At 38.1% G+C, this 17,990-nt stretch overlaps 4 protein-coding genes across 7 annotated transcripts in view; 3 read left to right on the plus strand and 1 right to left on the minus strand.

Moving 5' to 3' along the window:
• LOC18106728 (polygalacturonase) overlaps positions 1 to 2,496 on the plus strand; it is an 87,336-nt gene extending 84,840 nt beyond the window's left edge. For all 3 annotated transcript variants that reach the window (XM_006372612.3, XM_052448393.1, XM_052448394.1), the window contains exon 5: positions 2,283 to 2,496. The gene's annotated coding sequence lies outside the window, so the exon portion shown is untranslated. The remainder of the gene's footprint in view (positions 1 to 2,282) is intronic.
• LOC18106738 (polygalacturonase) lies at positions 651 to 2,496 on the plus strand. Its single transcript, XM_006372622.3, has 4 exons — positions 651 to 1,153; positions 1,278 to 1,567; positions 1,729 to 1,957; positions 2,057 to 2,496. The coding sequence occupies exons 1-4, from the start codon at positions 698 to 700 to the stop codon at positions 2,276 to 2,278; spliced, it is 1,197 nt and encodes a 398-aa protein (XP_006372684.2). The 5' UTR covers positions 651 to 697; the 3' UTR covers positions 2,279 to 2,496.
• A 1,812-nt stretch (positions 2,497 to 4,308) lies between these two features.
• On the plus strand, positions 4,309 to 6,295 carry LOC18106739 (NADP-dependent alkenal double bond reductase P2). 2 transcript variants are annotated; one of them, XM_006372623.3, is made up of 4 exons: positions 4,309 to 4,768; positions 4,889 to 5,072; positions 5,172 to 5,421; positions 5,604 to 6,295. In XM_006372623.3, exons 1-4 carry the CDS (start codon positions 4,394 to 4,396, stop codon positions 5,980 to 5,982), a joined length of 1,188 nt encoding a protein of 395 aa, XP_006372685.2. In that variant the 5' UTR covers positions 4,309 to 4,393; the 3' UTR covers positions 5,983 to 6,295. The 2 variants fall into 2 exon arrangements, with proteins under 2 accessions (XP_006372685.2, XP_024444085.1); XM_024588317.2 differs by having other exon boundaries at positions 4,594 to 4,733.
• Positions 6,296 to 15,891: 9,596 nt separating this feature from the next.
• Positions 15,892 to 17,735, minus strand: LOC18106740 (polygalacturonase). The gene is made up of 4 exons (XM_006372624.3): positions 17,233 to 17,735; positions 16,834 to 17,123; positions 16,471 to 16,699; positions 15,892 to 16,361 (listed from the first exon to the last, which is right to left on the minus strand). Exons 1-4 carry the CDS (start codon positions 17,701 to 17,703, stop codon positions 16,143 to 16,145), a joined length of 1,209 nt encoding a protein of 402 aa, XP_006372686.2. The 5' UTR covers positions 17,704 to 17,735; the 3' UTR covers positions 15,892 to 16,142.
• Positions 17,736 to 17,990: the final 255 nt, after the last annotated feature.

Here is a 17,990-nt window from a genome sequence, read left to right on the forward strand (position 1 = left end):
AGATATCATGTAGTACGTAATGTGTTATCTTATAAAAAATATTGTAATTATCTTGTATAGAGCTATTCTTTGTAGTATAATCATTTATATGTTGCCCTTATAGAGAAAGAGAGGAAGTCCGCCACATTAGCTTAAGTTTTTTATTTTACACAAAACCTTATTTTATTATTTTATTATTTAGGATTTCAAACAAAAAGAACTAAGGATGTAATTGCTTTCAAATGGGAACAAAGGAAATAAAAAGTATACTGTTTCCATCCCTTTGTGTCCCATCAAAAACACGAAAAGTGAAAGAATTACCCATTTAATTTCTATATATCTCGAGGTAGAAAAAATATGTTTACCTGTTATTAATTTATACTTTAAATTGACATATATTTATTTTAAAACTATTCTAACAATAAATTTATTTTATATTTTAAATTTTTGTTTTTTTAAATTTATTTATTTTATCATGAGAAACTAATCAATATGAATGCATTAATAGCATCCGTTAGTTTTTTTTTTTTTTTTTCCAATAAAAGATGAATATGGATTTCGCCTTATATTTTCAAATACCCAATAATAAATCTCCACATGCATTCTATATCCAAACTTCCTATAAATACCACCTTCAGCTGCTTCAGATTCCCATCTCTCCATTTCAACTACTCATCACTTGCATCAATTCAAATATTATCCGATACCAAAAAGATAAATGGCAGGCGGCCTTCCACTTCCAATGATCCCCCATCCTATTACTCTTTTCTTCATCATTTTCTTTGCGTTCTCACCTTTAGCAAAGGCAGCACAATTTAGTGTGTTAAGTTATGGTGCCACACCTGATGGAAAAACTGACTCAACCAAGGCCTTTGCTGCTGCTTGGGCACAGGCATGTGCCTCAACACAACCAGCCACAATTTCTGTTCCTAAAGGGAGTTTCTCTTTAGGTCAAGTGAGGTTTCAGGGTCCTTGCAATAATCGTGCTATCTTGGTACGTATAGATGGTACCCTAGTCGCCCCATCAGATTATAAGGTCATTGGTAACGCTAAAAATTGGCTAATCTTTGAGCATGTTAATGGGGTTACTGTATCTGGAGGGACTCTTGATGGCCAGGGTGCTGGACTGTGGTCTTGTAAGAATTCCGGCAAGGGTTGCCCCAGAGGCGCAACGGTATGATAATAAAGCACATGCATGCATGGCATTAATCATCTTACAATATTTTGGTCAGTAGAGTAAAGATAGATATTATATTTTCAAGGTCTTAATTTTTCTTGTTAATTTATTTACTGTGCAGTCACTTGAGTTTTCCAATTCAAACAATATTGCAATTACCGGATTGGCATCATTAAATAGCCAGTTGTTTCACATTGTCATCAATGGTTGCCAAAACGTCAAAGTGCAAGGAGTCAAAGTCTCTGCCGCCGGAAACAGCCCTAACACGGATGGTATTCATGTTCAATCATCAACCGGTGTCACCATATTGAATTCTAGGATTGGAACAGGTGACGACTGTGTATCGATTGGCCCCGGTACCTCAAGTTTGTGGATTGAAAATGTGGCTTGTGGACCTGGCCATGGAATCAGGTAAATAAGAAATTATAACATCAATTATAAGTTTATATCAATCAGTAAATAAGAAATTATAACATCAATTATAAGTTTATATCAATTATCCTCTGCTCCTAATGTGTAATGTGTTGCTAATTATGGGAACTGAAATGATGTGTATATGGTTGATATTGTAGCATTGGAAGTTTAGGCAAAGAATCCCAAGAGGCTGGTGTGCAAAATGTTACAGTCAAGACCACTACATTTACCGGTACAGAAAATGGACTGAGAATTAAGTCTTGGGGAAGGCCTAGCAATGGTTTTGCTAGAGATATTCTTTTCCAACATGCAGTCATGAATAATGTCCAAAATCCTATTGTAATAGACCAAAACTATTGCCCCGGCGAGAAGAATTGCCCTGGCCAGGTACACGTCAAATCTATTGTCTATACCGTTCTTTTCATTTTGAAAGCTAACATCCAAAACATACATAAATCTTGCTGTATTTTGCTGTACATTAAACAGGTTTCTGGTGTGAAAATAAGTGATGTGACCTACCAAGACATTCATGGATCATCAGCAACAGAAGTGGCGGTCAAATTTGATTGTAGCAAAAAATATCCATGCACTGGGATCAAATTAGAAGATGTAAAGCTCACTTACAAGAATCAGCCAGCTGAAGCATCATGCAGCAATATTGCTGGTGGAGTTGCTTCAGGACTTGTTCAGCCCACTAGCTGTCTATAAGAGCCTAATTAACGAGGGGCTATATATATAGTTGATCATCAAGCAAAATAAATAAATTATTACGTAACACATATAGTATATATACATATACAAATGGGCTATTTTCTCTCTGTCTTAGCTTAAAAACAATGTAATACGTCCGTGGCAAGTCTCTCGGTTAAATTTTTTTTATATACATTTGAGACTTCATATAAGAAATATATTTTCTCCTTTATAACGTTCAGTTCTTTTGAAGCTTGCATCAGAATTGTTGTTATTAATGGGCTTATGAAATAACATAAACATAAAAATTAAGCTAAAATTTTAAAATTAACCAGAAAGATAACAAAACTAATAAAATAACATTTTCTAAACCTAATTTGAAAGCTTTCTTGACCTCTCTAAGTTACTAAAAACAGACCCATTGTAATACTTGGCTGTAGAACAACTTAGAAAATATTGAGCTTTTGATTTATTGGACTTTGACCTCTATCAACATTAACCAATACAATAATTTATAACTAATTGGTTTGATTCTCCTACATTAGAGCCCTAACTAGAAAGACCAATATTTTTATTTATCGATATTATTAGAAGTAGAAACTCTATTTTCGGAGAAGAAATCAAACAATGAAATTCCATGAAAAGGGGCACTTCCAGTATTCTTAGATTTACTAACAATTTTTTTTTGTTAGTATTTATATTCTCATTTTTTTCAACAATAAATTTACCGACAAGCTCATGCACGGAAATACTTCATCGAAAAAATTATCATCGATAATTTTTGTCTGTTGATGAGTCCATCAGTAATAAAATTATCACTAGATTTACTGACGGTAAAAGCGCGTAAAAAAATAAATTTACCCGCTTCATTTCTTCGGTATTTCCCGCTTCATTCTGTCGATATTTCCCTAATGAATTTTACCATATAATTGACAGAAATATCGTATGCAATTTTGTTGGTGATTATACAGTGACACTGTGATATTTTTAGAAATTTTTTTTCAACACTCTAAAATATACCAATGGATTTAATCCATCGATAATATCATTAATAATTATTTAAAATATTATAGTAGTCAATAGTGTTGGTGAGTCAGCATAATAGTGAATGCAATAATATACTAGTAGTAAATAGTGTTAGTGATATCAAAAGTTTTTTTTGACATCACACAAATACAATATAGAACATAATCTCGCGAACATAACATTAAATTGAAAAATAAGTTAAAATACCTAAATAAATAATTAATTGTTCAGCTACAAAATTGAGTTTTATAGGTGCATAGAATCAAATTAATATCTTTGATTGTAATATACCAAATATTATTGCAGATTACAGTGTGAAGATCCTGATCATAAATATTCACATCGTAAGAAAATATTTTATTGATTAAATACTAAGGGCTACTCCTGCAACTATTTAATTGGTAGAGGTAAGAAAAAAAAGTAAAAAACTGATTCAATCAAGAAAATCAGGAAAAAAATAATTGAAAAATCTGAATTGTGAAAAAAAATCGATTAAACCGATTAGAATTTTTTAAAAACCGACTGGTTCAGTTCGATTCGGTTCGGTTTTATAAGCCTAAAACAGAACCGAAGCCAAACCGGAAAAAAACCGAGTTAAACCGAAATCAAATTCATTAGAAATTACAAAAATAACCCCAAAAAAATTTAGTTTTTGATTTTTAATATAAAATAACCGAACTGAACCGAACCAAAACTAAATCGAACCGAAACTGGTCGATTTGAACCAATTTTTGTTCTAAAATAACCGAACCGAAATCAGTCGGTTTGAACAAGTTTCGTTTCGGTTTTTTTATAAAAAACCTAATTTACTTATTTTTTTGATAAAAACCAAACCGAACCGAAAATAATTACCTCTAATATTTGGAATGACAAGCCCGTCCCTATGAGGAGTAAGTTATGGTTTATGAGACAGACCCATATTCTAATAATTGAGGCCCTCCTTCCAAATTTACAGGCCCATATTCTAAAAGAAAATCTTGTGAGGCTACAGCACTTAGATCATGATTAACACTACAATCAGCACTTCCATCATCAGCAAATCAACAGTACTTCGAATAATATCTGCAATCTTGTGCCGGCAATTGACTTTTCAACAAGATCTAGCTAATGCATGTCTATATAATGTTTTGCCTTTTGCAACCTTGTAGATCATCAGCAATATTTTATCACCATTTTGTTCGGCAACAAATTAATCTAAGAACATTAGCACAAAGCATGGCTAGTGATCATAGTGTTGGTGGGGTGGAAGTGATCAGCAACAAACAAGTGATCCTCAAGGACTATGTGAGTGGTTTTCCAAGAGAATCAAACCTGTACCTGACGACAAGTAACATCAAACTCAAAGTGCCAGAAGAAGAGAGTGGTAAAGATGCTGTGCTGGTTAAGAATCTCTACTTGTCTTGTGATCCTTTCATGCGTGGATGGATGCAGAGAGATCTGCCACCCGGTAAATCTGAACTATCTTCCTACTCCCTTGGCTCTGTATGTTCTCAATCTCCCTATTTCATTGTTGAATTGTTATAATTTATATTACGATTATTTATGGTGATTTTATTGCTAGTTACTGTGAATTTACTTACTCTTGTTGGAGACATTGAGCAGCCAATTGTTGGATATGGAGTGGCTAGAGTTGTTGATTCCAGGCACTCTGACTTCAAGAAAGGCGATTTGGTCTGGGGAACGACAATCGGCTGGGAAGAATACAGTCTAATGACAACACCTGAATACCTCTTCAAAATCAACCATACTGATGATATACCCCTTTCATACTACACTGGAATTCTTGGTATGTACGCTCTTGACCGATATGATTTTCTTATGTGAACCTGTTTTGTTATGACTGTAATGAGCCATATTCTTTGAATTTGTGCTTTCGCTCTTACAGGAATGCCTGGCATGACTGCTTATTTTGGCTTCTTTGACATTGGTTCTCCCAAGGAAGGAGACCGTGTCTACGTTTCATCAGCATCAGGCGCAATTGGTCAGCTTGTTGGGCAATTTGCAAAGCTGATAGGTTGTTATGTTGTTGGAAGTGCTGGAAGTAAAGAAAAGGTTGAACTATTGAAGACCAAGTTTGGATTTGATGATGCTTTCAATTATAAAGAGGAGCATGACTTGGATGCAGCCTTGAAAAGGTTAGTGTATGAAGTCTGCATAAGAGACAATCTGAAATAGCACTCTCAAGCCTTACGGAACCTCTAGAAGTTCTGCAGCTTTATTAATCTGTGATTATGTGCTTTATTTTTTTTTGTTTTTGAATGTTAATCTTGTGGGGATTGGCTCAAGTGGAAAAATGAATGATTGTTTCCATTGCCAGGTACTTCCCTGAAGGCATCGACATTTACTTTGAGAATGTTGGAGGAAAAATGCTTGATGCTGTCCTTCTAAACATGAGACACCATGGCCGTATTGCATTGTGTGGAATGATCTCTCAATACAATCTCGAGCAGCCTGAAAGTGTGCATAACTTAATCGCTGTACTCTTTAAGCAGATCCGGATGGAAGGGTTTGCGGTTGCCGATTACTATGACCAATACTCCAAGTTCTTGGATTTTGTTCTGCCTTATATTAAAGAAGGGAAGATTGTTTATGTGGAAGACATAACTGAAGGACTCGAGAGTGGCCCTGCTGCATTGATAGGCCTATTCAGCGGCCGAAATGTAGGCAAGCAAGTAGTGAAGGTTGCTCAGGAGTGATCAGTCTCCCTTTACATGTCTTCTTTCCAATGCCATTGCTTGTCTTACATGCTTCATATGGTACTGTGTCAATACTAGCAAGTAGAGAAGGTTTCCAATGAGCGATCGGCCTCCTTTAGTATCCTTTCCATAGTTTTGAGTTAGAACAGCGGATAAGTATTGTAAAACTGCTCTGCCCAACTAAATAAAATATATGTCATATCTGAATTATAATGAAGTAGACTGTTTTACTCCTTTTATAGTGCTGCAGCTGTATATATTGCTGTAAAATTAATGTTATCTGTAATAAAATTCAAGTGGCCTGATTAGATCATCACTCGGTTTTGCGCATGCTGTCAATTTTCCATTTTGTAAAGTTCCCTTGAATGCTTCAGCTTCCATGCTTTGAATTTCTTGGCTGGGAAGCTCTCAACAGATCGAAATCCAGAAAACGTTTATGTTCTAATTTTAGGAAAGATTAATTTATAATTACAGTGATAGCATATTCATTAGGTTTTGATGGAGATGAGAGATTTGCAAAAGTGCCATATCTTTTGAATTTTATATTGGGAAGGGGATGAGCCATATCTACGTGGTTTTGAGTTAATTTGAAAAAATATACTAACTTTAAATATCCATAAACTGGTAAAATCAGACTAAAATATGTAATCTAACTATAAATATAAATATTACCACCAAAATAATATTACTATTACTTCAAAAATCAATCTTGTAAAATAATCAAAATTAAAATAAAACTAATACATTGAATACATGATAATTATTTATCTAGTTAGTATCAATAAACATTCAGGTATTTAAAGCTCTAAATAACTCAAATTTATATATTTCATAAAAATTCATCAAAACCCCAAATGCAAAAAAATAAAAATAAAAAAATATATAAGATTCCAAACACCAAAAATTAGAATTTAAATACAAAAAAACAAATCAAGGAGGTACAAATCCACAACACCATAAAACCTTTCTAGTCGTGAGAGGGAAATAGAGTACAGAAAGAAAGAATTTGTATTTTAAGAATGTTTTACATCCAAAGTGTTTGAAGCGAGTTGGGGCTACCTCCGTTTTGGATCCATGCTAGAGGAAAGTCTCGTCGTAAGGCATTCACCATTCTTTTTTTATGGTAATTGGCTAGCTAGAAGAAACAAATTGATTTTTGAAGATACGATACTGGATTGAAATACAATTTTTGAGTTGATTCTTCATCATCTTGCTCTTCAGTTAAAGACAATTGATGGCAATTTTACCTACAACACTGGTATGGATTTGTTTAGAGACCAGATGGAATCCTGCAATGGTCGAACAAGTAACACGTTTTATTTCTTCCAACTGTAAAATGTGGAGCCTCCAAGGCATTATTGGCTATAAGTAAATAATGTGGGCACCAACTCGGTGTCACTTGTAGCACCAATTGGTGCCACTTATTTCTTATGTTTTTTGCAAAACAAAGATTGAATCTTGCCTATTATTGTTACTCAATTTTTGATCTATATTTTTGATAAATTTTCAGAAAACATAAAAAATAGCAAAAAAATAAAAAAAAACCTAAAAAATATATTTTTGATATATTTGCATCGTTTTTAGCATTTTCAACGTCATCTCAAAAGAATTTAAATTTTTAAAGGTATTTTGAACGCATTCAACTTTTAACGCGTAAATTTTATGATCACTGATTTTTCTTGTTGAGTCAACGTTGATATTGCCCACTTTAAAAAAAAAAAAAAATCAAAATTAGCAAAAAAGTAAATGAAAAGTGGAGGGACCATTATGATTTTGGCCAAGTCACACTTCTCCTATAAATACAAGCTACAGTGTAAAAAAGAGAGGGGGGATTGACGGGGAGAAAAATTTAGAGGCAAAGGCGGCGGAGAAAATTAACAGGGCCATCAGCTAAACACAAAAAACCCTAAGACCCAAGGTTTTCATCTTTTTTTCAGAGGGGGCCGCCGTTCCCTGGTCTCCTGGTTCTCTCCCAAACCAAAGGGAGCCTTCCTTTTTTTGCCCTGCTGGAGCCACCACAAACCAATAAATAATTAAAAATAATAATTAATGTTGTTTAATTTGAATATAATTAAATATCTCAATGATAAATAAAATTATGTTATATTTTTCATGAAAATGTAAAAACATGTTTCTATATTCTGGGATTTAATAACTGATTTATTAAAACCTTAAAATTGATTAATATTTTAAATTTTCAAATCACATCAAATTGCAAAGCAGCTTACTTCAGTTTGGGTGTGCTAGGAATGCTAATATCTTTTTTAGCCACAACCAGTCCTTTACTCTCTAATCTCTGACAAAGACCAGTACATCTAGATTTCCTAGTAACCCTTCATTAAATACTAGGTGGCGACTCCTAAGAACCAATTAAGCAAATAGAACGAAAAATTGCAGAATCGTCGCGCGGGGGACGTGCGACACTTATAAATAGCCAATGCATTCAAGCCTTAAATACATCTCAAGAGAGAAAGAAGAGGAGAGTAAGAAAGGGAAAGTTCCCACAAAGTTACAAGGAATTAGTGAGAGAGTAAGTGAGGTATTTTCTCTTATTAATAGAGAGATTTTAGTTATTCTTTTATTAGTAGAGAGAGGTTGTAATTCCAACATTACTTAGTAAAATTCTTCTATACTTGCCCGTGGAAGTAGTCTAATTAGATGAATCACGTAAATTTTTGTGTGTTATTTCTTATTTTATCATGTTTCTTATTTTTTATCTTGTCGGGTTTACATACCGATATCCTAATTCTACGATGAATTGTATGTACTAACAGAAAACTATATGCTGGGAATGTGCATTTTACATTACAGAAATGCAGCTTAGATAGCTTTCTGAACCATTTGGTATTGTGGAGCTTGTACAATGATAAGAAGTAGCAGAGTACGTGGAGGAAGTGTTGCATGGCTCAAGGAGCTGAATACGTGGAAGCAGCTGAGTTCGTGGACTGCTATTGTTTTGGTTTTATCATTGTTTTTATCGCCAAGTTGAATTAGTCAAATAATCAAAGTGGTGGAAGTAGGAATGCTAATCGCAATCCTGGTCTTCAGCTCCACTTCGGGAATCCCTGTTATTTTGAATTATTGTTATTTTGGGTGGCCTATTTAGGCTCACAAACTCTGTATGGAAGGAGACAATTGAATTAATAAAACAATCTTTCCTTTCTCTTCTCTGTTCCTTCCTTATCTCTTGTCCCAAATTCTCTTCTTATCAGTGGTATCAGAGCGCGGTTCAACCCATGGACACGCGTGGTAAAACTAATGCAGAGTTTCGTGCTGAGATCACTGAAGCTCTCGGACGACACGACGCCAATTTTGATGAATTAAATCAGAATTTTAATCGGGTCAACGACGCTCTTCAAGGAGTCATGGCTGAACTCCAAGCAATGAGAATTGCTCAGACCCATCGTTCCAGTGAGAGGGAAGTAAATCCTTTTGCTGGGGGAAGTTCTTCTCATGACAGGTCATCTTCTTCACACACTTCTACTTTCAACAGAAATCATTCCAACCTTAAGCTGAACTTTCCAACCTATGCTGGTGAGGGTGAAGACCCAACAGGTTGGATTTTTAAGGCAGAGCAGTACTTTGAATTTCAGAATGTTGATGCTCCGCGACAGGTTCAATTGGCTTCTTTTCACTTAACAAGTGTAGCACTCCAATGGTATCGCTGGTATACCAAGGGCAAAGGGCAGCTACGCTGGCATGAGTTTGTCCAAGCTCTGCTCCATCGTTTTGGACCAACTGATTATGACGATCCATCTGAGGCACTTTCCCGTCTTAAACAAGTCACTACTGTCAATGCGTATCAGGAGGCATTTGAGAAATTATCTCATAAGGTCGATGAGCTCCCAGAGACGTTTTTGGTGGGCTGTTTTATTGCAGGGCTGAAGGATGAAATTCGTTTGGATGTGCGAGTGAAGCAATCCAAAAACACTGTCGGAATGCATTAGCGTCGCTCATCTAAATGAGGAACGCAACCAGTTCCAAAGGAGGACGAACAACACATTCAGAACTACGGCAACCTCAGGCCAGGTGAGACAAGCAAACTTCCACAATGGGACTACTAGGACCTGCCCCTTCTCAGCGACCACCACAGGTTTCCCATTTCCCTGGTGGACCTGCACGAAGACTCACTGGACAGGAGGCACGAGAACGGCGGGAAAAGGGCTTATGTTTTTACTGTGATGAAAAGTATGTTCAAGGGCATCGTTGCTCCAGACCCCAATTATTCATGATGGTAGATGTGCAGTCGCAGGGGGATGAAGATGAGGTGGACATGGATATTGAGCCTGACGAAGAAGCATTACCCGAAATATCATTCCATGCATTAGTGGGTACATCACACCCATGAACTTTTCGGGTAACAGGGAGGAGTGGCCACAAGGAATTAATTGTGCTCATTGATGGGGGGAGCACCCATAATTTTATTGATCAATCGGTGGTCATTAAGTTAGGATTGCATGTGGTTAAGGGGAAGACATTCAAAGTGACAGTAGGGAATAAAGAAGTAATTGAATGTACGGGGAGGTGTTTTGGACTCTCATTATCTCTCCAAGGAATCACGATTCGGGCTGATTTCTTTGTTCTGCCCGTGGCTGCCTGTCAAGTAGTGTTGGGAGTCCAATGGCTAGAAACTTTGGGACCAATCAAGACTGACTACAAGAAGCTTCGGATGTCCTTCAAACAATCAGGCAGAACCCACGTTCTACACGGAATAACAGGTTCAGAGTTGGCGCTGCTGAGTGAGAAGGAATTGTTGCACTTATCTGGTATGGGGTTCTTTGTTCACATGGTTTCGGAGGTGCAGTCCAGCCAAGACACTCCATTACCACCAGACCTGGAGCAAATTCTATCACAATATTCTCACATATTTGATGAACCCACCAACCTGCCACCTACGCGCAGCCACGACCATCGCATTCCTTTACTACCAAATCAACCACCAGTTAACACCCGACCTTACAGGTATCCCCACTATCAAAAGAATGAGATCGAAAAATTGGTCAAAGAATTCCTTCAGTCCGGAATTATTCGCCCAAGCCGGAGTCCGTTTTCATCACCCGTCTTATTGATAAAAAAATCAGATGGGTCTTGGCGCTTTTGCGTCGATTATCGGGCACTTAATGAGATTACGGTCAAAGATAAATTTCCCATACCTGTCATTGATGAGCTTTTGGATGAACTACATGGCGCGAAGTATTTTTCAAAATTAGACTTGCGCTCCGGTTACCACCAGATCAGGGTACATCAGGAGGATATTCAGAAGACGGCGTTCCGCACTCATGATGGTCACTATGAGTTTTTGGTAACACCGTTTGGGTTGACCAACGCTCCAGCATCCTTTCAGAGTCTCATGAATGATATCTTCAGGCCACATTTGCGAAGATTTATCCTCGTTTTTTTTTACGATATTTTGGTGTATAGCAGGTCTTGGGAGGATCATCTGCTGCATGTTAAACAGGTGCTGGGAATTCTGGCTGACCACCAGCTATTTGTCAAACTCTCCAAATGCCAGTTTGGGGTGCTATCGGTGGGGTATTTGGGCCACCTCATTTCTTCGGAGGGTGTGGCAGTGGACCCAGAGAAAATACACGCCGTTCAGAACTGGCCGGTGCCAACATCTCCTAAAGGTGTCCGTGGCTTCCTGGGTTTGGCCGGTTATTATCGCAAATTTGTACGCGGATTTGGTGTAATCGCGGCCCCCTTAACAAAACTTCTCACTAAAGATGGGTTTTGTTGGACTGAAGAATGTGAATTGGCTTCTGACAAATTAAAGGAAGCTCTCGTCTCCCCCCCAGTTTTACGACTGCCCAATTTTTCCCAGCCATTCGTCGTTGAATGTGATGCTTGCGGAGACGGGTTAGGGGCAATCTTATCTCAAGACAACCAACCGATTGCCTACTACAGTGAGGCTTTGAAGGGCAAATCAAAGTTATTATCCACTTACGACAAGGAGATGATGGCATTGGTGAAAGCCGTGAGGAAGTGGCGACCTTACCTGTTGGGCAGACCCTTTGTGATTAAGACAGATCACAGAAGCCTCAAATATTTATTAGAGCAACGCCTCACAACGCCGTCTCAAGCTCGGTGGCTGCCAAAAATAATGGGTTTTGATTACACCATTCAATATCGCCAAGGGAAGGAGAACCAAGGTGCTGATGCTCTCTCACGCGTGGCGGCCTTCCAATTTCAGGCCTTGACTGTGCCAATTGCCGATTGGTGGGAAATCTTGCAGCAAGAGGTACTCAATCATCCTTATTATAATTCCTTGCTTACTAATCAACCCTTAAATTGTGTTCAACGAGATGGAGTTTGGATGCAAAATGGACGAATTCTTTTAAGTCCCAATTCCACGTTGTTACCTGCTGTCTTGGCCGATGGACATTCTTCACCATCAGGTGGCCATTTTGGTTATTTAAAGACCCTCACGAGAATCTCAGCCAGTTTTGTGTGGCCTGGTATCCGCACCTCAGTAAAAAGCTTTATCCGAGATTGTGAGGTGTGCCAACGTTGCAAGCATGAGACTCTCCGACCAGCAGGTTTGCTTCAACCCCTTCCTATTCCTCAACGAATCTGGACAGATATATCCATGGATTTTGTCGAAGGATTGCCGCTGTCACAAGGATATAATGTGATCATGGTGGTGGTAGATCGTCTCTCAAAGTATGCCCATTTTGTTCCCTTAAAACATCCCTACACGGCGGTATCAGTAGCAAAAAAGTTCCTCAATAACGTGGTGAAGCTTCATGGGATGCCTCTCTCCATTGTGAGTGATCGTGACAAGGTTTTTCTTAGCACTTTCTGGAAGTCCTTGTTCAAATTACAGGGAACAAAGCTGTGCTATAGCTCCAGTTATCATCCACAATCCGACGGACAAACGGAGGTGGTCAACCAAACTCTTGAGCAATACTTGCGTTGCTTCTCTTCGGATCAACCAAAAGGCTGGGTGGAATGGCTTGCTTGGGCAGAATATGGGTATAACACAGCAGTTCATTCGGCAACAAAAATGTCTCCCTTTGAAGCAGTTTATGGGGTTCCTCCTCCGAACATGACCTCTTACATTCCAGGCACAACAAAGGTCCAAGCAGTGGATAACTTACTGCAAACAAGGGAAGTCATCATGCGCGACCTCAGGAGAAATTTATTGGAAGCACAGACTCGTATGAAGTCTCGAGCTGACCTGCATCGACGGGAGGTCACCTACGATGTTGGAGATTATGTGTTCTTAAGCTTCAACCCTACCGTCAAAAGTCTGTAGCGTTCAGGAGTTCTTTGAAGCTTTCTCCCAGGTTTTTTGGACCATTCAGAATTTTAGCTCGCGTGGGGGCTGTGGCTTACAAGCTAGACCTACCAGCAGGGGCACACATTCATGATGTGTTTCACGTCAGCTTGCTCAAAAAGAAATGGGGACCGGTTGTTGACGATACCGTGATAACTCTTCCCCCTGTGTCTACAGATGACGTCATACTACCAGAACCTAATTGATTTTGGATAGAAGGGTGGTCCAAAAGGGCAAATATCGTCCCAAAACAGAGGTCTTAGTTCAGTGGAAGGGAGCCTTGCCAGAAGATGCTTCGTGGGAGAATTTGTGGCGTTTCGCCAAGACATATCCTCAATTTAACCCTTGAGGACAAGGTTCTTCGCAGGGGGATGGATTGATAAGAAGTAGCAGAGTACGTGGAGGAAGTGTTGCATGGCTCAAGGAGCTGAATACGTGGAAGCAGCTGAGTTCGTGGACTGCTATTATTTTGGTTTTATCATTGTTTTTATCGCCAAGTTGAATTAGTCAAATAATCAAAGTGGTGGAAGTAGGAATGCTAATCGCAATCCTGGTCTTCAGCTCCACTTCGTCGAATTATTGTTATTTTGGGTGGCCTATTTAGGCTCACAAACTCTGTATGGAAGGAGACCATTGAATTAATAAAACAATCTTTCCTTTCTCTCCTCTGTTCCTTCCTTATCTCTTGTCCCAAATTCTCTTCTTATCATACAATTGCCTCTTAACCTTGAGACAGGACAATGCAAAGGTTTTCGATTTGTTCAGTTTACTCAACTTGAAAATGCCGAGGCTGTACAAAGTGCTTTCAATGGAAAATTGGAGATTGCAGTTCGAACTATTAAGGTTTCATCTGTTAAAGAACATGGCGGACAGCAAGATAGTGGAGTAAAATCTGCTGACTTCGATGATGATAATGAGGGTGGATTGGTGCTCAATGAAGAGCATTGCTTACACAGAAGCTAGATCGCACTGGTATTGCCAGAAGCATTGCAGGCTGTCTTGGAGTACCTTTGCTAAATGGGTCAGCTCCAAATCAACAATTCATTAGCTTGCCTGTCAATGGGAAAACTACTATGGAAGCAGCAGCACTTCAAACACCAGCTTTACCTTCCCCTGCCTCTGAATATATTAGGCAACCCAGCGAGTGTCTGCTAATATTTTTAGAAATAGGCGCAAGGTAAAAAGTTTTTCCTCCCTATATGCATACTCAAAGCCAAATTATGTTTTGAAGGCAGCTTGTTAGCAGCTAACAATGAGTCTATTTCTTAAAATTACTGTGCTATAACCATGAGACCAAGCCATCAAATCGGTCCCTAACCATGTATGTTGCGATATACTTTTGAGCTTCCTTAGTGTTTCATTGGCAACTATAATGAAACTCTCCAGGCTAGTGATCATGGTAGTGGTCGTTTGAATCAGTGGGGAGCAAAATCTTTCAGCCTTTTTATGGATATTTTCCATTTTATCGAATATCCTTTATGGCGCCTTAGCAAGTCTAAAACTGAAAGTTGGAGGTCTTTCGTCCTTCAGAAATATGATCATTCTTTTTATAATGGATTGCTACGTTTCTATCATAATTTGTCTCCTATTTGGAAAGACATTGTTTCTTTTTGTTTTTTTGTACTCATTAGTAGCTGGCATTGCTCTTAAGGAAAGTATCTGTTTTGCTGCTGGTAATGGTGTTTGAGTTTATTTTTGGAGTGATATCTGGGTGGAAAATCAGAGCCTGAGGAACTTATTCCCTAGGCTGTTTAGTCTTTCTAGCAAGAAGGATTGCTGGATTGCTGATATGGGTGATTTGGAACTTACCATGGAGGAGAGAATTTCGGACTGATGAAGCAGACCTGTATGATCATCTTATAAACATACCTTCCCAGGTTCATCTTTTCCCAACATCTGAGGAGAGCTTGGTATGAATACATGAATCCAGGGGTTTGTTTTTTGTCAAATATTCTAGGGAACTGATCCACTCCTCTCATGCTGCAAATGCAGCTTTATTTATCCCGAAAGTAGGGAACTGATCCACCTTCTGGTGTCTTGAAATGGAAAGTGGATGGAGCTTCCAATAGTAAACCAGGGAGGGAGGGCTTGTATCGGCGGCGTGTTAAGAGATACAGCTAACAGCTTGTTTTTTTTGGTCTCTTGTTTCATTGGCACTAACGAACCTAATGAAGCATAGGTACTAGCTATCATTTGAGTCTATAGAAAATTGAAATTATTTAATTCAGATATTTCATTTGATTTTTTAAAAACTTGATCTGATGTTGATCAGGGTAAGTCTCTGAATAAAGGTAACTTAATCCGGATATATATATTTTTTTATTTTATAAAAAATTAAAAATAACATTATTTAAATAATTAAAAAAAATTTAACAAGTTTTGACTGAATTTTTTTGGGCTGACCAGATCACAGATCAACCAGGATTTTTAACCAAATCACAACAAATTAATTCTCCCACCATTATTTTTTTTTGACACCCAAACCATCTTAGACCTCGAGTCACATGTCAATCTTTTAAATCGGGTTAAGTTTTAAAACAATGATTTAAACTCCAAATTTAAATAATGATTGAACAAGATTATTATTTAATAAAAATTACTAATTTAGCTAGGTTATATTGTATATAATAAAGTAGAGAATATAACTCTCACATAAATATCAAATGAAAAGTTACAAGAACTAACCAAACTGTAGTAGTTTGGAAATTTTAGTTTTCACTACAACTATAATTGCAAAGGTCGGGCACAAACGTGCCTCAGGCTCAAGCAATAAACTTCGACTCAATGAGCTATACTTTGCTCACTACATTGTTTTTTTTTTTTCCGCATAGGATTATTACGATTTGTTCCTTACTGCTTAGTCAACTAGTTCATCTTTAGACTCCTACAAACAGCTAGTAGGCTGAACCATGCCGGAAGCAACTCCACCAGCATTGCTACATGATGCTTCAGCGGGTTTATTGTCGTAAGTGAGCTTCACATCCTCCAGTTTAATCCCAGTGCACGGATATTTTCTACTACAATCAAATTTCACCGCAAGTTCAGTGGCTGATGTTCCATGAATGTCTTGATAGGTCACATCGCTGATTTTCACACCAGAAGCCTGTTTAATGCACAAGAAATTAGTAGAAAGATACAAGTATATTTTATGTTAATCTTACTTTCCTAATTTGATGAAAAGAAAGAGTATAGAGGCAGTAGATTTGACGTACCTGGCCAGGGCAATTCTTGTTGCCGGGGCAATAGTTTTGGTCTATCAAAATGGGATTTTTGACGTTATTCATGACTACATGTTGGAAAAGAATATTTGTAGCAAAACCATTGCTAGGCCTTCCCCAAGTCTTAATTCTCAGTCCATTTTCGGTACCCGTAAATGTAGTGGTTTTGACTGTAACATCTCGCACACCAGCCTCTTGGGAGTCCTTGCCCAAACTTCCAATGCTACATCGACCATGCATGCACACGTTATTTTATTTTCAGTTCGCATAATAAGCAACAAATTAGACATCATGTGCTCATGATAATTGATATGAATGTATAGCTGATGACTACTGGACTGATATTTTCTTAGTTACCTGATTCCATGGCCTGGTCCACATGCTACATTTTCAATCCACAAATTAGACGTGCCGGGGCCGATAGATATACAATCGTCACCTGTTCCAATCCTAGAATTCAAGATGGTGACAGCGGTTGATAATTGAACGTGAATGCCATCCGTGTTAGGGCTGTTTCCGTCAGCAGAGACTTTGACTCCTTGCAATTTGACGTTTTGGCAGCCATTGATGACAATATGGAACATTTGGCTATTTAATGATGCCAATCCGGTGATTGCAATGTTTTTTGAATTGGAAAATTCAAGTGACTGCACAATAAAAAGATTTAAGACTTTAAGAATAGATTATGTATTTAACTTTAGTCCAGAGACCAAAATTGTAAGATAATTATGTCATGCATGCATGTGATTAGCATACCGTTGCGCCCCTGGGGCAATTACCCTTGCCGGAGTTCTTGCAAGACCACAGTCCAGCACCTTGACCGTCAAGAGTCCCTCCAGATAGAGTAACCCCATTAACATGCTCAAAGATTAGAAAGTTTTCTGCACTACCAAGGACCCCATAATTTGATGGAGCAACTAGGGTACCATCTATACGTACCAAGATAGCATTATTCTTGCAAGGACCCTGAAACTTCACTTGACGTAGAGAGAAACTCCCTTTAGGAACAGAGATTGTGGCTGGCCCTGTAGAGGCACATGCTTGTGACCAAGCAGCAGCAAAGGCCTTGGTTGAGTCAGTTTTTCCATCAGGCTTGGCCCCATAACTCAACACACTAAATTGTGCTGCCTTTGCTGAAGGGGAGGCAAGGAAAATGATGGAAAGAAGGGTAAGGAGAAGAGGGCTCATTGGAAGTGGAAGGGATACCATAGAATGATATGAGTTCATGCAAGTGATCAGCGGTGGAAACTGAGAGAAAGAGAGAGTTGTGATGGGGAGGTTGAAGCCATTAAAGATGGTATTTATAGGAAGTTTGGAGGTGGAAATAGATTGACAACAATCAGCGCCGTACTTTGAGAAGGATTTTTGTCTCATTTTTTTGGAGGTTTCCTCACCAAAATACCCTTGAAGCCGATTTGGAGAAGCATTTTGCAAAAAATCAAACCATTGTTGTAAAACCCATCCCAGCTCAAAAATTCAAGACGTGATCTTAACTGAGTTTTTAAAATAAATTA

The sequence above is a fragment of the Populus trichocarpa genome, chromosome 17, assembly GCF_000002775.5.
Source record: "Populus trichocarpa isolate Nisqually-1 chromosome 17, P.trichocarpa_v4.1, whole genome shotgun sequence".
Lineage (NCBI taxonomy): Eukaryota > Viridiplantae > Streptophyta > Magnoliopsida > Malpighiales > Salicaceae > Populus > Populus trichocarpa.